At 43.5% G+C, this 21,530-nt stretch overlaps 1 protein-coding gene across 1 annotated transcript in view; it reads right to left on the bottom strand.

The window, feature by feature from the left end:
- Nucleotides 1-21,530, bottom strand: part of CDAN1 (codanin 1) — a 37,263-nt gene that overhangs the window by 5,186 nt on the left and 10,547 nt on the right. Inside the window, exons 9-25 of the mRNA XM_065065886.1 lie at nt 20,984-21,073; nt 19,880-19,955; nt 18,182-18,390; nt 15,422-15,536; nt 14,471-14,614; nt 13,674-13,840; nt 12,979-13,060; nt 12,169-12,258; nt 10,889-10,943; nt 9,835-9,968; nt 9,020-9,123; nt 6,108-6,257; nt 5,594-5,657; nt 5,030-5,108; nt 3,982-4,139; nt 2,313-2,420; nt 1,863-1,926 (exon numbers count right to left, since the gene is read on the bottom strand). Coding sequence (XP_064921958.1) covers nt 1,863-1,926; nt 2,313-2,420; nt 3,982-4,139; nt 5,030-5,108; nt 5,594-5,657; nt 6,108-6,257; nt 9,020-9,123; nt 9,835-9,968; nt 10,889-10,943; nt 12,169-12,258; nt 12,979-13,060; nt 13,674-13,840; nt 14,471-14,614; nt 15,422-15,536; nt 18,182-18,390; nt 19,880-19,955; nt 20,984-21,073 — 1,889 coding nt within the window. The remainder of the gene's footprint in view (nt 1-1,862; nt 1,927-2,312; nt 2,421-3,981; nt 4,140-5,029; nt 5,109-5,593; nt 5,658-6,107; nt 6,258-9,019; nt 9,124-9,834; nt 9,969-10,888; nt 10,944-12,168; nt 12,259-12,978; nt 13,061-13,673; nt 13,841-14,470; nt 14,615-15,421; nt 15,537-18,181; nt 18,391-19,879; nt 19,956-20,983; nt 21,074-21,530) is intronic.

Below are 21,530 nucleotides of genomic sequence, written 5' to 3'. Positions count from 1 at the left end.
CAGAGAGTGGTAGTCAATGGTGTGGAGTCTAGTTGGAGGCCAGTATCTAGTGGAGTGCCTCAGGGGTCAGTACTGGGGCCAATATTATTTAATATATTCATTAACGATTTAGACGAGGGAATAGAGTGTACTATCAGCAAGTTTGCTGATGACACCACACCAGGAGGAGTGGCTGACACGCCAGAAGGCTGTGCTGCCATCCAGCGGGACCTGGACAGGCTGGAGAGTTGGGCGGGGAATAACCTAATGAAGTTTAACAAAGGAAAGTGTAGAGTCCTGCATCTGGGCAGGAACAACCCCAGGTTCCAGTATAGGTTGGGAAATTACATATTAGAGAGCAGTGTAGGGGAAAGGGACCTGGGGGTCCTGGTGGACAACAGGATGACCATGAGCCAACACTGTGCCATTGTGGCCAGGAAGGCCAATGGCATCCTGGGGTGTATTAGAAGAGGGGTGGCTAGTAGATCGAGAGAGGTTCTCCTTCCCCTCTACTCTGCCCTGGTGAGACCACATCTGGAATATTGTGTCCAGTTCTGGGCCCCTCAGTTCAAGAAGGACAGGGAACTGCTGGAGAGGGTCCAGCGCAGGGCAACCAAGATGATTAAGGGAGTGGAGCACCTCCCTTATGAAGAAAGGCTGATGGAGCTGGGTCTCTTTAGTTTGGAGAAGAGGAGACTAAGGGGGGACCTCATTAATGTTTATAAATATATAAAGGGTGAGTGCCATGAGGATGGAGCCAGGCTCCTCTCGGTGGCAGACAATGATAGGACAAGGGGTAATGGGATCAAGCTGGAACACAAGAGGTTCCGCTTAAATTTGAGAAAAAACTTCTCAGTGAGGGTGACAGAGCACTGGAACAGGCTGCCCAGGGAGGCTGTGGAGTCTCCTTCTCCGGAGACATTCAAAACCTGCCTGGACATGTTCCTGTGCGACCTCACCTAGGTGTTCCTGCTCCAGCAGGGGGATTGGACTAGATATCTTTTGAGGTCCCTTCCAATCCCAAACATACTGTGATACTGTGTGATAGTTTTGACTATAGGAAGAGTTGCATAACTTCATATATGAGAAAGTAAAACTGAACAGTGTTTAACTGCAGATAAACATACACAGGGAAGAGATCCAGATCTTCCTTGGACAGGCTAATGGAATGGGGCAGATTTACACTGCTGCCCCCCAAAATGAAATTTCACAATATTCAGATTCACAATATTTTGCTTTCCAAAAGAATGAACCATGTATAAAGCTTCTTAAGAAACTAGAAGGTTGCCCAGGGAGAAAACACCTGCATTCAGATCCCTAGCTCCAGCTGAGAAAAACATTGTATTTTACACAGAGCAAGTAAGAAAAAAACAAACACAAACCCCACACACATGAAACACACACAAAAAGAAGAGAAATAAAACAAACAAGCAAAAAAGAAAATCACCACACCAAAACTGAAAACACTCGCAGGAGCGAAGACATGAAAAGGAGACTTAATATAATTTAAGGGAAGAGGCCCTTCCTCTTAGAGGAAAAAAAACAAAACAAAACAACAAAACCTAGCCACAACTTTTCAGAGGCAGAAATACTGGAAAACATATCACATATTTAAATGAAGGTATCAATAAATAAAAAACAATGGAGATGTGAATGAGAACAACAGATCTGAAGGATGGTTGGTCACAGTTCAATGCTGTTTTGCAGAAGGTGGAAGGGAATAAGAGCAACTACCAAAACTGACAGAAAAAACCCTACAGACTCAATGACACTAGAGAATCAAACATCCATGAGGTCTACAAGCTAAAGTCTCTGACCCCAAGGATTTAAGAGAACTGTAGTAACAGATTCCAGTCTTAAATAGCTTATAATCACTGACTTACCCAGCAAAGAGGCCAACTCAACTGTGCACTTTGCCAGCTGCTGTTCTGATGTGGGACACAAGAACTGGAAAACACAAAAGAAGTTGTATCTTTGTCCCCATACTGCACGCTGAACAAAACAGTGCTTCACAAGGGATAAATATATCAGAGAGGAGCAGGCAATTTACAGCAAGAAGCACAGAACTGTGATCAGGTGACCCTTAAAGACTGCAATACAAGAAATACAAGATCATTTACGAAAAGGGGATCCACAAAGGTTAATTTTAAGGAACAAGTAGATCTACACAGTATAAAAAAACCCAACACAGTGCAACCTTGTCACATATGAGCTCAGACACAAAACATTTAACTGAACTCAACTGTGAGGCAAGGCAAGCTCACAAGTTTACAGGAACAAAGACAGCTCAAAGTGGTCCAAGGGTTTTTTTGTTGCTTTTTTGCTTCTTCTACCTTTCTGCATCGAAGTGTCTGACTCAATCTTCCCAGCAAGCTCTCCAGCCAGACGCAGTCAATCACTTCGGCCTCATCCCGGGGGCCCACGGCAATACAAAGCACATCCTTGATGGGAAAAAGACAGCAGTAATTCACCTGTTAGTGTTCTGCGCTTCCACAAACAGATCTTTGAACCCATGACTGAGCAGTTCATGGATAGTCCTCAGGTCCTCATTGAAAAAAAAAAAAAAAAAGGTAGTATCCTCCTCATTTCATAAGACAGATTAAAGCTGAATTTTTTCACAACCTTACCTAGGTCTGATTTTCTACCACAGTTCTCACTGATGTTATCAAGTCCAGGTCAACGAGGGCAACCAGTTCATCCTCCTTAAAAGTAACTAGCTCTGAAAGCTCTAGATAAATCTGACAGCACCGCAAGCAAGCTCAGGGTAGTAGTGCTATAGAAATCCAGAGTCCTCTGATACTGTCAAGGCAGCTTCAGTGTCAACACAAAGCTGTGCATGAAGAGCGCTAAATGATTTATGGTATAAAAACTGGTTTAGCCAATTTTACATGTGGTAGCACTTTCCATCGCCAACAATTTACCAGCCAGTATCAGAAACCCAAGATAAAAAAATAAAGTTGTACCTCAAGATACCATTTAAAAAGATCTTCAAAAAGCAACAGTTTACAGAAAAAGCCCCTGGTTTCCTCACATACCTTACCTTTGTGTTATTATTTTAGCTCAAGCAAGAAAATGTTAAAGGATGCGTACTCATTCTTGCACAATTGCTGGGAATGCAATGACAGTAAGATCCAGTATTACGGCTTAGACAAGAAGCAGCAAAAATAACAGACAGAATGCATAACAGTAAAAAAGTGAGGCTTTTGGAATTCTTCTTTTCCTCATGGGTTACTCACACAGGTTATATAATTGCATAATTTTTACAAGTGCAGTGACCTTTTAAAAGCCTGGGAAAAAAAGACCAAAATGTAATTTGAACCAGCTTGAACAGAAAATTGCTTGGATCTAAGGTTGAAATGAACTCCATACCACCACCTTCTTTTTAAGATATTCTGGTCCACCCTAATTGTAGCTGAATGAAGGTGCACATGTAGACTGGCAAAAATCTTTCAACACGTTTGTACAGATTCATCTGACAATTCAATATAGAATTCTTGGTGTATAAGATGGAATAGTCTACTGAGTACTACAGAACTGAAAGGACCAACAGGAAATACTTACTTTAAATGGAGACCAGGAGACTCTCCGTAAAAAGAGCAGGTCTACAAAAAAGTAGCTATTTTAATATACTGGCTCTCCAGCATACAGTTGTACACAACGTTCACCACACTATGGTTTCTATGCTACTCGTATCAAAAAGGTCACTGCAATGTTACCAGAAATGTTGTATTTAAGACACTACTCCTGACCAGAGAACTGTGATCTACACACAGACAGCAGGGGGATGAAAAAAACATAAGATCTCCCCATCATGCTTCCTTAACACTCCTCACAGCCAGTTCCTTAGAACCAGAACATCCCTTTAAAAACCAAACAAACAAAACCACACACACACACCACACAAACATGAAACATAACCAACCAAACCCCAAAATACACACAAAAAAAAAGATGAAAAATACAAAGGGTGTTAGGGCAAGCCAGAAGGTGAACACTACGTACCTTAATCTCATTGATGATTTGGGAGGGAAAGGGAGCGCGGTGCTGACAGCCTGGAGGGCAGTCCCTTCTCAACTCCAGAGCATCCTCACCGGGCAGGGGAAGTCCTGGGACTCTGAGCATTCTGTTGAAGGTTGCCTTCACTTCTCTTTTAATGAGGGCTACAAAGAACAGAGAACAAATCCTGTTTACTTCAGCTGAGGCAGACAACTGTTTCCAAACACTACCTGTATTAGCCTCTCACTCTGAGGGCCATGGCAAATGAGGAGAGGACAGGTTACACTCAAACTCTTCTCACTCTGAGCTCCCACTTTATTTAACAGGCAGAGGCACAGGTGTAGAGCATGTTAAGCCACAGCTCTACAAGGCAGCCACTCATTTTTTCTCAAGATATTTCAGCGGGTTTAATGAACACAGTAGCTAAGCCAGGAAGCAATGCCAATGTAGAAAGCTGAATCAGCATGATCATACCAGTTCAACCACTGTGCCCATGAAAGCCATATGTTTTCTACCAAAATAAGTTTTGACCGGCATCCAAAACACTGAACTCCTGCTGCTGCAAATGGTGCTGGATATTCCTCCCCAGATTCTTGGCACAACCTCCTGAAACACTAGGTTTCCAGAGATCCTGAAGTGCTGCCAAAGCACTATTAGAGTATTTCAGAAGCACTCTGTACAGAAGGACTATTAGGTGGCTTGAGAGAGCAGCTGTCTGTATTGTATATTTGATGTGTTAAGACAACTTCAGCCTAGATGACATACTCAGAAGCAGCTTTCCACAGCACTCATGCTCACCATCCTACAAGCCTCCATAACTAAAAATCACTTACATGGGCCAAGCCTGAAAAATCCCTGAAGAAGGTTCTTGGAGCTAGAAATCATTCCTCTTATACCTAAACAAGGTGGGACAGAGCAACTGCATGTTTCCCACTAAAAGAAAAATGAGTAGGACCAAGTACTTTATAACACTGGAATAAATTCTACTCCTTGATCTCAGAAAAAGAGTACAAGACATACATTAGAAGCCCTAGTTCAAGGTAAGGAGACTCACCTGCAATGTTGGCAGAAAGCCAGCCACAGGCTTTCTCAGTAGCGAGTTCCACCGCAATGTCTTCTGCGCTACTTAAAACCTTCACAGGGAGGATAAACAAGTGATAGGGGATTTACTAACACTCACAGCACTGTAGTTAGTGAGATGTCAGAAGGAAGTCTAGAGCAAAGAAGCTTTATTTTGGCATCCAACATTTAAACAGAGCACCACCACCTCTGGGGGAACTGCTACTCTGAGCAATAGGACTGACCCATTTTGATTTCCCAAACCTCATAAACCCCATACAAACATCATAAACGCTTGGGGAAGTTGATGCTAAAAGCATTATCTTTGCAAGATGAATGCAATTTCTATACCATTCTAGTCTCAATAGTTAGGTACAGGCTAGAATATCACTTTAACCAGAATACCCATGGCAGTCTGGCAGAGGTGACTCTGCTGTTATTCCTCACAAGAGGGCATCAATAGATTCCATTTTCCTAAGACATTAAGGGAAAAGTGAAACAGCAATGAAAAAGTGATAACAGTCCAAACTTAAAGTCAAGTTTTAGTGAAAATACGTACTGCTGCAGATGTCTCTTCTGGCAATAACACCCTTACTGCCTCAGGACCTTTCTTTTTGCAAAATCTGCAAGAAAAGAAAGCAAACACACCACAGGATTAGTCAAATTTCTTGGTCAACAATTGGACATTCATTACTGTAGCAACTTCCACATGCTCTTACAGTCAAAACCGGTTGGAAGACTGCAATGAATTAAGTCAGATGAAAAGAACCAGATAGGAAAGCACAATTACAAGCCACCAAGCTGCAATACTCAGTTTTCCAAAGAGGGGAAATACAATGGCTGAAGTGCATGTCCACTTGGAGCTGGATGCAGAAGGACAGACAGCACCTTTGTTCCTTCCTACAAACATGGCATTAACTGTCTGGAGGTGCGGCAGTCATCCTAAGAAGAGCAGAGGTCACGGTTTATAATCACCAGAACCTGAGCAAGACAGGCCTAGCCAAATTAGGCTTATAGATTCTGCAGTAAGAAGACAAGGGAAGGCACAAGTTTAAATAACTTTTCCTCCTTACTCTCTGCCTTTGATGAGTGCCTGGGACCCTTCCTCATACAGGTGAGCGCACACCTCTTCAAGCAGCTTGTCATGATTAGCATCCTTCTCCTTCACTTTATCCTGCAACATGACTTCAGCCCTTTGAACCAACTCTGCTACCAGTGTTGCCCTGGTACAGGAACAAAAACAAGAACAATCATACAGACTGAAATCAACACAAGAAATGGTGCACACTAATTGTAACCTGCTGTTCTCCCAGTTAGAAGGATACTCATCTCAAATGCAATAAACGACTCTGCTAAAAAAGAATTAATCACACTGCATTTTGTACTGTACCATCTCCTTGTTGTTTTTGTGAGGAAGGAAACAGCAAAATAGCATTAAGACTCAAAAGTCAAAAGCCTTTAGGTTTTAATAGAAACATATATGGCTGCAGGCATCTTTTCTGGCAGCAATATCCTTAGACTCCCAACAGATAGTGGTCTCATGTTCAAAAGTGTCAACAGCAGCCCACTATGACCAGCACTCCTTGTGGGCTGATACCATTTAATGTCTTCAACAAGTTTGACAATGGGACAGTGCAAACCCTCAGCAGGCTCATGAGTGACATGTTGGAAGGCAGGGCTGCCACTCAGGACTATGACAAGGTAGAGAAATGGGCTGACAACGGGGTGGTGACTGTGCAGCTGTACAGGCTGGGGTGTGCTGGCAAGGGAGCAGCTCTGCAGAAAAGGATTTGGGGTTTCCAGCAGACAAGCTGAATGAGTTTGCAGTGTCCAAAGAAGGCTAACATTATACTGGGCTGACATTAGCAACAGTGAAGGCAGCAAGTCAAGTGAAGTTACTGCTTCCCTCACCACTGTGAGGCTGCACCTGGAGTGCTGTGCCCAGCTTTGGGACCCCAGCACAAGAAAGCCACTGACGATTCAAGAGACTGCAGGGGAAAAAAAAAAAAAAAAAAAAATCAAGATAGCTGGGATGCTGGAGCACATGACATACTGGGAGACTGGGGGAGCTGGTTTCACTTTTCACTTAGCCTGGAGAAGAGGAGAAGGTGAAGGGAGAGGGAAGAGTTATAGAAAAGAGAGAACAAGACCCTTCCAGGAAGTGGGCAGGTAACAGTTGACAGGCAACACGCCCAAGCTGGAACAAGGGAAAGTCTGATAGTATATAAGGAAACAATTTTCACAAAGCTTGGAAAAATGAAGCATTGGAATATGATACTAGAGGCTGCTGAATCCCCATGCTTAGGGACTTTCACAGCTCAACTGGAAATGGTGTCAAGCAACCTGATCTAACTTGACAGCTTGCCCCACTTGGAGCAGGAGTTTGGATCAGATGACTTCCAGAGGTCACTTCTGACCTCTGAGATTTTCCTATCTATAGCAAGAACATTCTGAAAGGGATATAAACTCTTAAAATGCTGAACTATGCTCACATTCCAAGTGTCCCACAGTCATACAGCCCTCCTCTCTGCATCCCTTCATAAATTCCCCTCTAAGATGGCAATCAGATATTCAGATGTCCATAGAACAGATAGGGTTGGAAGGGATCTCCAAAAGTCATCTAGTCCAACCCCACTCCAGTGAGCAGGAACATCTTCAACTACATCAGGTTGCTCCGAGTCCCATCCAGCCTGACCTGGAATGTCTGCAGGGATGGGGCAAACTGAAAGCAGCTAGTTCGTCACGTGAATGATTACTGTTGGTGGTAGCGCACCATAGGCATGAGAAAACCCATAATGCTTTCAAACAGATCCTGACAATTCTGAGGAAAGGATTTGGATTTCAAGTTTGAAAATGAAATTTTATGTGTACAGTACTTTTAACCCTGCTGAAACTAGAATTTGTATTAAAACAAGACTGGCATGGTTTCATCAGTTCTTTTGGTATATGTGGTTTATATCCATCATAGAATAGCTTGGGTAGGAAGGGACCTTCAAAACTCATCTAGTCCAACCTCCCTGAAATGAGCAGGAACATCTTCAACTAGATCAGGTTGCTCAGAGCCCTGTCCAGCCTGGCCTGGATATCTCCAGGGATGAGGCATCTCCCACCTCTCTGGGCAACCTGTTGCAATGTTTCACCACTCTCATTGTAAAATATTTCTTCCTCATAGCCAGCCTGAACCTCCCCTCCTTTAGTTTAAAACCATTACCCCTTGTCCTATTACTACAGCCCCTGCTAAAAATTCTGTCCCCATACAGGCCCGTTTTAGGTACTGAAAGGTGACAATAAGGTCTCCCTGGAACCTTCTCTTCCCCAGGCTGAACAGCCCCAACTCTCTCAGCCTGCCCTCACAGCAGAGCTGTTCAAGCCCTCTGATCATCTTTGTGGCCTCCTCTGGCCCCTCTCCAACAGGTCCATGTCTTTCCTGTGCTGAGGGCTCCAGAGCTGGACACAGGACTCCAGGTGGGGTCTCACCAGAGCAGAGCAGAGGGGCAGAATCACCTCCCTCCACCTGCTGGCCATGCTCCTTTTGATGCACCCAAGATACGACTGGCCTTCTGGGCTGCTGGCTCATGTCCAGTCTTTCATCCACCAGTACCCCCAGGTCCTTCTCCTCAGGGCTGCTCTCAATCCCTTCATCCCCCAGCCTGTATTGATACTGGGGGTTGCCCCAACCCAGGTACAGCCCCTTGCACTTGGTCTTCTTGAACCTCACGAGGTTCACATGGGCCAATTCGAGCTTGTCTAGGTCCCTCTGGATGGCATCCTGTCCCTCAGTCATGTCAACTCCACCACTCAGCTTGGTGTCATCCATATGTTGCTGAACCTCACTGTCATAGCCTTATATAGCCTTTGTGTTCTGCTATACAGCATGCTCTGAGGGAAGATTTCCTTCTCCCATACACACAATTACAAAGGATCAACTCTACCTCAATAGTGTAAAGTTACTTCTTAAGGCACAGAACAGATCACCAGCACTTACTTGATGTGCTTAACACAGTTGGATCCCACCCTCTCCGCCACAAATTCAACTGTTCTCCGCAGGGAGGGAGGCTGGTTGTGGAAGAAGGCCTGTTCCAACTCTACCTGTTCAACAGAAAAGTGCTACAGTTCATTAGAGTACTCCACCCAGATCCTCCTCAACACAGGAATGGACGAAACTACCATCTGGAACTGTGGTAAAAGGCACTAAATTTGCCTACACTGGAATTTCTGCTATTGGACCATTCAGCACCCTTGTAAAATACTTGTTCCCTATTCCATTCTAACCATTTAACTCAAAGCTCATTATCAGGGTTTATGAAGCTACATAAGCAAATGCCCATTAAAATGAAGAATGGTAAAGTTCTGACAGCACCTACTAGTAGTTAGTCACCCCATAGGGTTTGATTTTGGAAAGAAAGGATCCTCTCTTAATTACAGGCTGGTAATTCTGTAGGCTCCCACAGAGTTTCTTCTTTTGGTGGAAAACATCGCTACAACCTAACCAAAATGGAGTATGAGAAACATACCAACATTTTATGTTAAAGAAGTGACAGAGAGGGAAATAGGCTCATTGTTGCAACTACAGGAATGCTTACTGAAGCTATCTGAATTTCACCACTCCTATGGTATCCCAGCCGCATAACTATAGCAGAAGAGTGAAGAGTAAGGATAACCGACTGTTAAACACCATGTCCCCTGCCGCCTAGGCCTGTGCTTTGCTTTCCCTGGCATTGGGCTGCCACTGTGTACCCTACTACCACACAAGCGACTTCTCCTGCCCTGCTTCCCCTTGTGACTCCCTGATTTTATTACCTGCAGTTTCCGCTGTGTGACAGAAGCCTTGGGTACCAAGGACTCTGCAGCTGTGGGAGTGATTTTCCTTATAAATCCACCATTTTTTGCTCCACTACCAGCCACAAAAGAGGCAAGTAGTTTCCGCAGCTCACCTGTACAGAAACACGTGCAAAAGCAGTCATTGTCCCCATGAGCAAGGGAACAAACCAAAACTCAAGGGAGAGATTTTGACATTGTCAGTCCTGTTTCCAGAGTAGATTCTTTCAGCTTCTGAAACTTCTCAAAGCTGAAGTTTCAGAAAAGCAGAGGGGCATCCCGCTCACTTGACTGGCAAGGGTATGGCAAGGATCCAAAGATAAAAGAGCAGGCCTCCAAAAAGCTCCCTGGCACATAGGATTTCTTCAGAAGGCTCAGGGAGCAGTAATTTCTACACATCCATTTTTAGCATGGCAAGCAGGAACTGTGAAGTCTACAAGGCCAACAAGCCAAGCAAAGTTACACAAAATTCCAATAGTCAGGAGAAAATACCAGGAAAAAAGCTTGAAGACATGTTCAACCCCTAGAAGCTTTCGTGACGCAGGTTTAACATGTTTCTCCTAGCAGCTAAGTACCAAGAAGGGGAGCACCATCCCACCACCAGGGACTCTACTGTCTACAGAGAGAGACTTCACCAATGGCAGAGAGATCCCAAGAAGACCTCTCAGACAACTGCCTGATAATGCATTGGGGCACAAAAAGGTCCTTCCCCTCTGCCTGGCGGCAGAAATATGCTCAAAGGAGTTCCCCTGTCCCTCTGTATTTAAGCTCTGTAGATCCACTACCCTGACCGTGTAGCCTCCCTCTCCTAGCTTCACCAGATAATATTCACAGCTGCCTGAGCTTCTGCAATACAGGCTTTTATCAAGGTTGACTCATACACAACTGAAACCTCAAGTAGTGAGGAGGTGCAAGAAAGATTATTTGAGGACTCACAGTACCAAAGGACAAACATAAATAGAATTTTAAAATTTAAATAAAAATAAATATATACTAATATATTTATTTATATAGAAAATATAAATAAAATACTCACCAAGATAGGGACAGCACGTATAAAGTAACTGCTGATCCACCAGGGGCACAGAGTCCTGGTGAGAAAAGGAAGCAAATGCTGAAAGGACACAGCAGGAAATAAACAGTTTTCAGCAAGTCAGAAATGCCATATGTGTTGTCATGGGCAGGTTTCAGAACTGCCTTTCCATGAAAGCAATAAAAATAACTGGATTCCAAACCCACAGTAAAAGTATGAACTTTGCAGCCTAAGTGCTCAGTCCAGCCCTGTAACACAATGAGCTGCTCTACATTTAGTTAGTGTAGCTCAACCTTTCTTTCTGATCATTGTCAAAGCCCAGCTTAAATACGGTGGTTACAGAAGGGAACCAGGACTGTTGCCAGAGCTGCTGCTCATAAAAGAGAAACCTATCCATGGAGGAGAACAAACGAGGCACATCTGTCAGCAATACACCTCCACAGGTGTCTTCACCCAGACTCACTGGAACACCACACTGGGGAGTAATGCCACCCCAGTATTAGCACAGCCAGAGGCATGGAAGGAAAAGCAACTTCAGATCCCATCCATGCAGGCAGTGCGTACTGCACTCATTTTGGGGAAGAAAAAGCAAAACCAAAACCACAAACAGCTGATCTCTGCATTTTGTCTCTGTGATTGAAGAGACAGTGCAAAGCAGAACTTTCTAATCAGAACAAGATACATATATCTCTTTGCAAACATATTATTTATTTTTTTCAAGGAATACTGTGTATTGTCTTGTATGTCTGGGAGTTATGTGAAACATCACACATGCAATTAATTCAGCTCTTTTTTTGCTTGCTCATACTGCTTTCAATTCAGCTACCCTTTATCATGCAATTGGAAAACAGGTGACTCCAAAGACAGCTATCTCGCTCCTAGAGTCCCATCTTACTATCTCTGTTGAGTTTACCATCGCTAGTATTTATTTCTGGGAAGAGCTACCGTTCTACCAGCCCACCGTGTACTGCAGTGATCAGAAAGCAGGAAAACAGTATCTCATCCTTCAGCATAACCTGGCACCTATTCTGTACACCACTGCAGCAGGTGAGACAGCTCCTGCCTGACAAAAGCCCCAGAGCTGTAACACACACAAATCTGACAATCCAGGATGCAACGCAGTTGAGGCACTTGGATGAACTGGGGCATTGTGTCCATTTGCCTATATACGCTCAGTGCAGCTGCACTGAAGCCAAGTTCCTGATAAAATCTTAAACTCCCAAGGCTGTGGTAAGTCTACCCTCATCCACAGATTCAAAGGACATGCTACTACACTAACTCACCAAAGCCTGAGCAGGTGTCACAGTATCCATCATCAATCCCTCCTGCCTCACATCAGTGGTAAAAAACAACTCCTCAGGGACTGACGGAACCTGAAACAGAAACCCCAGCAGTTACAACCCAAACAGTAGTCAGTAACTCACTGTTTTCTTTATTAGAAATGCTGTAAAATCTCACCAACCTGCCACTCACAAAAAAAAACAAAAACAAAAACAAAAAAACCCCAGCACTAAGGATCCTCTCTGCCCTAAGGAGAACCTTTCCACAAAATTAAAGATTTAACTTGATCACAGTAACAGGAAGCACCTTCCTTACCCTCCCCATGCAGTATCTTTCAGCTTTCCAACAAGTTCCTGCTAAGCAGTTACCCCGCTTCCCACTGGAAGCACAAAAGGATTTTGACAGTTCAACAAAGACACCATCCCTTTATCAGAGAAAAAATTCCCCCCAAATTCAAGGTTGCCAGCTAGCTCTCCGTCTTTGTGACAAGAGCTTCCAGTTCTAACAGGAACCAGCTGTCAATTTGCTTACAAGGATGCAGATTTATAAGCAGAATCTGTTTCAGCAGCAATTAAAACTCCTCTTGGAAAACCAATGTTGCTTCACACAATTCCACTAAAGGAAAATAATTCTCATTAGAACACAGAGAATTCTTTAAGCCCCACATGAGTTTAAAAAAAAATAAACCTCCACCACCAAAACAACAAACTACTGTTCTGCAGTGTTTTAACTCATTTCAATACTATTTTCTATTGAGTTTCGTGCCTCACTTTTTCTTCAGGAAACAGTTGTGTGCACACAGGACACTCTACCTGAAAAAGCCAACCAAGAACTGCAAGGATCAGCAGCTTGTTCAGGAAACTCATCTCCTTATCTTCAGAAAGGACCATTAACCTGCCATGCACCAAAAACAGCAAGAGAGAGAGTTAGATTTCAGAAGCTCAGTTTTCATTAAGGTAAAAAAAAAAATAAATCTGAAATCACTTACTTTGTAATTATACTACTTGTCACCACATACGCGTTCCTTACTTATCTGCCTAACGACAAGTAAAGCAAGCTCTACTTTTTTGTTTGTGTGCATCTGAATAACATGCTGTTTTAAGTTCATACTGCAAAAGCTAGTGTTAAGTAACTCTCTAGAACATGCTCCAAATTTCCTCATGTATATAGGAAAGAACACTAGAGCATTATTAGGCATGGGAGACCTTGTGGGTTTAAGGTCTAAAATTCACAGCTGCAGATGTAGGATGAGAGAGGATTTAAAGAATTTTCTTTACTTCAGGAAAAAACACACATTAAAATATTAATCTCTGGGTTTCGAAAGTGCTCCCTTTGCAACTTTATGTAAGATAAGAAGTGTTCATGATTTGCACACACACGCACAAAAGTACTTTTATAAGAATCTCCAACTAGGGCCAACATGCATTCTCAAACACCGGGCACCTCAACTAAGCACACAAAACTTTGCAGAAAAGTTCACAACAAATATCCTTTCTCAAGCTCTTACCTGTACACTTGCAGCAAGAGACAGAATACTTTCCTGTAGTAATCAAGGAAAGGAGCAATATGATCCATAAGGGAAAGGTACTCCACAATCCAAGGAATAGTGAGGACAGAACGTTGATCCCGAATAGATTGTCTCAGAAGCTTCAATACATCCAGTACAGGCAGGGTCTTAATGGACAACAGAAATTAAAAGCAGCAGCTTGATATGACCTTTTAATATTTAAAGAAAAACTTTATCTATATCTTGACTTTTCTTTCTAGGAATTCATCTTCTGTACAAGTAAGAGGTGACTTTCTGGCTAATTAAACCATTTAATTGCCCATGAGCAGAGGTAAAAGCCACACTATGACAGCAAACAGAGCTCCCACTGGGACTCTGAAAAGTGAGGCTATAAGCCTGACTACATAAAAGTGGATTTAAGGTCTAAGCCCTTCTTCCTCACATTCAGTATGACACACCGCTAGGAGACGGGTGCGAAACTAACAGAAACGTTCCTGGTAGCTTGATTTTACAGTATAAATACAAGTGATCTTAGCTAGGTCACAGTTCTGGTATGACAGCCCCAGACTAGCAAAACCAACAGAAGACTGAGAACCTCAGCATCAGTGCATTGCTCCCTCTTTTCTAGCTTACACAAACTCCTCTTTCCTTTGTTCCCAACCCTAGAATATGCAGTAGGGGCAAAGAACAGCGCAATATCATGCTAGGAACCACCAGCTCACTTTGAAACAGCGTAACTATTCATAACCCTGTCAAGCAAAAGGCCAAGCTAGATTTCTTAGAGTGTAATTTCTTACTTGGTTTCTTAACGCTACTGCAGAGTCTTGCAAGTCTCTAGTTGGTTGCTCCACAGTGCGATATGGCAAGAAAACAAGAAACCCCAGGAACTTGGCAAGGAGTCGTAGGCTTAAGAGGACCACAGTGAAACGCTTCTTTTCATCCTGAAATGAAGAAAAACAAGATAGATCAATGCTAGCCTAAACTGGCAAAGCAACTACTTACACTAAACTTCACCCCCTTCATGTAAAAGGACTGCATAGGTTCACCACTGCTCTTAATAGAGCTAATTTTCCAAAATACATACTTATCAAGCATTTTAAATTGCTTCTGCCTCCACTGCTTCACTTATAGCAAGAAGAATTTAATTCAAGAGCTTTCTAAAATAAGCAGCTGCTCAATAACATGTTCATATTAACTTTGGAGTCAATGAGAGGACAGAGAGTTGATGTCCTTTTACCATTACTGCTCTGCAAGTCTTCATAAACCTCTGGCTGCTACTTTGCTAACAGCCTATAAACTGCGACACCTCTGATAGGTATGGATGAATGAAGAAACATCTGAACAGGTACGAACAGGCATGACTACAAATTCATTCTAACTAAAATCTTTCTATATGGAAAAGCAACAAGGAGCTATTGCAACTAAGTGCAACAATTAGACTCAGTTACTTAACTGATCTCGTGCAGAGTACTAACAACCTAAAAAGAGGCTTTGACTTTTCAAACTATTGAGCATCATCTCTTATGACACAGTTCTATGCGGCACCCCTGAGGCATGGAAGTAAATGGCAAGGGGCTCACACACCCATAACCAAGTTGCTGAGTTATGACAAAACCAAATGAAGAAGCTCTTGTCCTGCAAATAGCGGTGGAAGCTCCAGGCAACTCACAATCAAGCCAATAATTCTTTGGGTATTGGAACAGCTCTGGAAAACTCCTGACAGATGTGCTTGCTAAAGACAAGCTCACCTGTTCATCCATGTCTGCTTCCCCATCATTGTGCTCATGCTCCACCAGAGTAAGGCCATTCAGTTCCAGTATCTTCAGGCACAGACTATCCATCAGGTGCTGATTGAACTGATAACTTCAGCAAAAGATGATGGTGAGTCAGACTGGGCTGGAAACAGCAGTAAAACCTCAACTAACGCACTGCAAAATTTCAAGCTTTTGAGTTGTATCAAGCATCAGCAGACATCCAGTGTAACAGACTGACAGACAGGAAAACAAGGGACAGGACCAGTACTGTCAGAAGGTGTAGGGAGGCAACTAGGAAAGCTAAGGCCTCCTTAGAATTAAACCTGGCGAGAGGGGTCAAGGACAACAGGAAGAGCTTTTTCAAATATGTGGCAGATAAAACTAACACCAGAGGCAATGCATGCCCACTGATTAATGAGGTGGGTGCCCTGGTGACAGAAGATAAAGAGAAGGCAGAGTTACTGAACACCACCTTTGTCTCTGTCTACTCTGCTGGAGGCTATCCTGAGGAGCCCTGTACCCCTGAGGCCCCAGAGGAAGGCAGGACAATGGAGGAGTTTGCCTCGATTGATGAGGACTGGGTTAGGGAGCAATTAGGCAATCTGGACATCCACAAATCCATGGGTCCGGATGGGACGCAACTGCAGGTGCTGAGGGAGCTGGCTGAGGTCATTGCTGGACCGCTCTCCATCATCTTGGCCAAGTCTTGGGAAACGGGGGAGGTGCCTGAGGACTGGAGGAAAGCAAATGTCACTCCAGTCTTCAAAAGGGCAAAAAGGGCAAGAAGGAGGACCCGGGTAACTATGGACTGGTCAGCCTCACCTCCATCCCTGGAAAGGTGATGCAACAACTTATCCTTGGTGCCATCTCAAGGCACATCAAGGACAAGAGGGTCATTACGGGCAGTCAGCATGGCTTCACCAAGGGTAAGTCGTGCTTGACCAACCTCATTGACTTTTATGAGGAAATAACAAGATGGATGGATGATGGCAGAGCGGTGGATGTGGTCTACCTTGACTTCAGTAAGGCATTTGACACAGTCTCCCACAGCATCCTCACAGCTAAACTGAGGGAGTGCGGTCTGGACGACCGAGTAGTGAGGTGGACTGTGAACTGGCTAAAGGAAAGAAGCCAGAGAGTCGTGGTCAACGGGGCAGGGTCTAGTTGGAGGCCTGTATCTAATGGAGTGCCTCAGGGGTCAGTAGTGGGGCCTGTATTATTCAATATATTCATCAACGATTTAGATGAGGGAAGTGTACTATCAGCAAGTTTGCTGATGACACCAAGCTGGGAGGAGTGGCTGACATGCCAGAAGGCTGTGCTGCCATCCAGTGAGACCTGGACAGGCTGGAGAGTGGGGCGGGGACAAATTTAATGAAATATAACAAGGGCAAGTGTAGAGTCTTGCATCTGGGCAGGAACAACCCCAGGTTCCAGTATAAGTTGGGAAACGACCTGTTAGAGAGCTGTGTAGGGGAAAGGGACCTGGGGGTCCTGGTGGACAACAGGATGACCATGAGCCAGCACTGTGCCCTTGTGGCCAGGAAGGCCAATGGCATCCTGGGGCATATTAGAAGGGGGATGGTTAGTAGGTCCAGAGAGGTTCTCCTTCCCCTCTACTCTGCCCTGGTGAGACCACATCTGGAATATTGTGTCCAGTTCTGGGCCCCTCAGTTCCAGAAGGACAGGGAACTGCTGGAGAGAGTTCAGCGCAGGGCAACAAAGATGATCAAGGGAGTGGAGCATCTCCCTTATGAGGAAAGGCTGAGGGAGCTGGGGCTCTTTAGCTTGGAGGAGACTGAGGGGTGACTTTGTTAATGTTTACAAATACATAAAGGGTGAGTGTCAGGAGGATGGAGCCAGGCTCTTCGCAGTGACAACCAACGATAGGATAAGGGGTAATGGGTTCAAACTGGAACACAAGAGGTTCCACTTAAATTTGAGAAGAAACTTCTCAGTAAGGGTGACAGAACACTGGAACAGGCTGCCCAGGGGGCTTGTAGAGTCTCCTTCTCTGGAGACATTCAAAACCCGCCTGGATGCCTTCCTGTGTAACCTCATCTAGGTGTTCCTGCTCTGGCAGGGCGATTGGACTAGATGATGTTTTGGGGTCCCTTCCAATCCCTAACATTCTGTGATTCTGTGGCTGACCCTCTTCTTTTCCCTCATATTTTGTACTTTTTCAACAGATGCTATTTAGCAAGTCCCAATGTAAGGATAATAATACGGATCTGTCAAAGCAGGAAGCTGTAAAATAACTGAACTTAAGATTCAAATCTCCCATACATCACAGCTCCTCCATGCTGTGGATTGTGAAAAACTCATTAAACAAAACCATGAACCTGGCTTCATCCTGAAACTCCTTAGCTTCATGTGTTACCACACAAGAAACACTTGGCCAGTCCAGTGCCCTGGCTAGGCAGCACTGCACACCTTGGTACTGGGAAATGCTGATGGCCTGTAACAAGATATTATGATCTTGTAAAAGGAAAATTACCATATAGTCCAGTCTAACGTAGCACACACACACAAACACATTCTATGCTCCAGATAGAACCTGCTTACTAACATGTTCATCAGGCATGCTGGCCAAGAACACTAAGTGTGGTATTAGTCATCTTAAAAATATTTCTGATGTGCTCTGCCTGGGCTACACCATGCTCTAAGCTCTCCAGACAACTCCCCGCTGCAAGAGCAATGTGTTGGTGTTCCCCACTCACCCACACAAGAAAACAGCAACCACAGGCAGCTAACCTTCCTGCGCTGAGGATGAAGTCCCTGAAGAACTGCTGGCACCCTGGGAACGAAGGGGGTGGACAAGGTCCCCTGATGCTCTGAGGAACAACAAATCTTTCCTGCAGCCTCTTCAGACGACTCAGATTATCAGAACCCAGCATATTAAGGACATCCTGGTCTGGGGTGTCTCCCCAGCTTGCGCCACCACCAACAGGGCCTTTACACATCTGCAGGAGACAGAAAGAGTAGTAAGGTGGAAAATTTGTAATAAGGCACCACTTCACTTCATCTCTCACCCCACATATTCTGCCTTCCTCACAAGATTTTTGTTTCAGAAGTAATCGAAGCATGGCCTTTCCAGGCAGCCCATGTACAGGAGATCTCTTTTCCTCATGCCAAATGTGCTACCCACCTTGCCCATTGTCCTGGTTTTGTTAAAAACAAGACCGGTTCTCTTTTAGTGATTTTTCTTTCAGCTAAGTTCTTCTAGGTGGCTGTACTTTTCTGAGTTTTAGCCTGCATATTTTTTCCTAGGATGCTGTACTTGGTGCTGAGGAAAGGGAAGAGATGACTACATACTTCTACATTAAATCAGGACAGTTTTAATGAGAGAGATCATACTAAAAAGCAACATTTAACTAGATATAACAAGCAAACAATTACTAGGTCCGTTTATTCCAAACTGCACATTCTCCCCTCCTGAAATAACATGTTGTTACACTTCCTGACCTTTAAATTATCAGGCCTCGACACAAATCCTCAGCCTAGGTTCTTTTCTGCATGAGTACCATAAAATACACAAGATTCCACAAATCACTTTCTAGTCGAACACATCAGATCCATTGAAGACTCCTAGTAATCAGTTTAAGTCTTTGGTTACTCTTGTGAAACCCAGCAGTCTTCATTAAGAAGGCAAAGACATAAAGGAGAAGTACAGTACCTAGGATTAATTAAATCCTGTTTATACAACTAAGTTCGTCTCTTTCCCACAATCTCCCTGAACACACAGACATCATCAGACAGGACACTAAAGGAATTTTCAGCATTTCAACAGCTCACAACTTCCTGACAACATGTATGGGCTAATATTCAAGGTGGAGTTTTGTGTCTTGATTTGCTATCCAAAAGGAACCTACCAATAAGCCAGCCACTTATAGAGAAAACAGTGAATATCGACACTCCAATCAGAAGCATCTTTTCTTTCTTCATTCCTTCAGTTACAGTAAAGTCAGGTGATGCTTGAAACTGGCCAAGAACCCCCTGTAAACTACAACAGCAATACTATATCAAAAATATGCTGTTGCAGTGTTACACAGAAGAACCAGAGACTCTTCGCAGGTAGTACACTCATGTTATTAATGAACATAACTGGGAACCTCTGCATTCAATACATGCCAAAACACGTCCTTAAAATTTCTAAAAATTATAACTGTTCTAAAATTAGAAGGTCAAAGTAAATAACCATGAAGAATTAATTCTTACAGCTCATTATGTGTTCAGTGTGCCTTATCCCTGATTTACACAGAGTTCAGTAATTTATCACTGATTTGTATTTCTGGTAAAGGAAGGAAATTCCCATTCTGAAAACTTGGCTCTCCCAAAAAAGTTTCAATAGGAAAATCTCAAACTTGCAAGACAGTTTGTTTTCTCAGGCCAAGGAAGGATCATATCAGCTTTGACGCATATCTTCATAAAAAAAAAACCCATGTCATTTACCTGGATAAGCTGTTTCTGAAAGAGCCTTGCAAAATGGCTGTGGTTGCAGGTTGCCGATAGGTGAGCCATCATGGCCCTGTGAAGGAAAACATCACAAAATGATGACTGGATCTCTGTGGTACAAAAAAAGTGTTCTAATCTCAAACTATACCAAAAGCACAAAATAACTGCTCCTAAGAAAGCAATCTCCAAAAGGCCACTGCAAAAAGCAACATCTTTATAACCATGTTCCCTAAGCAGTGAGTCCCATCTGTTGACCACGGAAACAAAAATTCTCCCTGAGCACCTGCAGAGCAAACACAGCTCTGGAGATAAACACTCTCTTCCTTTCCTGCAATAATGTCGTTTTTTAGGAAGAAAATTAACTCATTCATCTCCCCCTCTCCCCTGTGCAGAGCAGTGAGATGAGAGTTCACACATATGCAAGTAAGAAAACAGCAACAGCAGTACTTCTGATGCCCAAAGAGAAGGAAAATTTGCTCCTGTGGTAAAAAATCATCTTCATACGTGTAACTTGAATAGCCTGGTGGTTAAGACTAACACAGAAACCCACAAGGCAACTGCTTTCAAAACCACAATAGTTTCTTTATATATAATCTATTTTGATAAAGAAATAAATGAATAAAACAGTTCATTTTCAATAGAAATGACCACAGTTGTCTTCTTTCCCCAGCCACATACACTAGAACCCCCTGAAATAATTAGAATTTCTAAGAGTTTTTGAACTTATGACACACTTCTCCGTGCTTAAGACAAGTGGGGCACTGGAAACATGAAATGCACACATGTATATACAATGACAATGTTCAGAACACAACATACTAGTTGTGAGAGTAGCTCTTTCTGTGATCAGGAAAAGGGAAAGAGCTTCCCCAAAATTAAGCCCTTGCCACCTACGGCTTGTTTCCTTAAGGTAACAGTTGATACTCTTAAATATAGAAGCAAGTTTACATGAACAGTATCTTCCAAGAAGCACAGCTCCCCCTACAGATTAGTGCAGAAGACCATTAAGGAGAACATGAAACTTAAGATGCCAAGCCTACTGTGCTGCACCAGCAATTCAGGTACACTGAAGATCAAGCTGAAATTGTATAGGACTCCCACCTGATCTTGTTGCCCAGAACTCTTTCGAAGTCCCAGCCAGTTTTTTCATGGTTATCCTCCCATTCACGCAGCAGTTCATAAAATACATCCCTGTGAATCAAGATATTTAACAGTGTGAATTCTCACCCTTCAAAATCTGAAGTATCAACTGTATATTCAATCGTTCCTAAGTTCCCCAGCAAGAATGCACGTCAGATTAAATAACTCAAGCCTCTAAGCATTCAGATACCTTTGCAAAACTCATTAATGTTAGTGGTACTCCAGCGAGTTTCCATTTTCCGTGTCTTTGACAGCAAGCGCTTAAGCTTGTTATGCCCAAGCTCTGATGGAATGACCAAAACACCCACTACCAGACATACTGAAGACTGACAGGCAGGAAAGAATAAGCCACATGAAATAATACCTATGAGGAGAGAAAAAAGGACCAAGACAACTTGCCATTCTCCCCTCACCCTGTTGCTGCAAGCATGGAGGGAGGTGGCAGGAAGAATAAAAGCATACCAGATTCATATGCAGAAGCAATCCGGTAGGGTGACACACTGCACTG

Source organism: Columba livia, chromosome 5 (assembly GCF_036013475.1).
Source record: "Columba livia isolate bColLiv1 breed racing homer chromosome 5, bColLiv1.pat.W.v2, whole genome shotgun sequence".
NCBI lineage: Eukaryota > Metazoa > Chordata > Aves > Columbiformes > Columbidae > Columba > Columba livia.
This window is presented reverse-complemented; position numbering and strand designations above follow the sequence as displayed.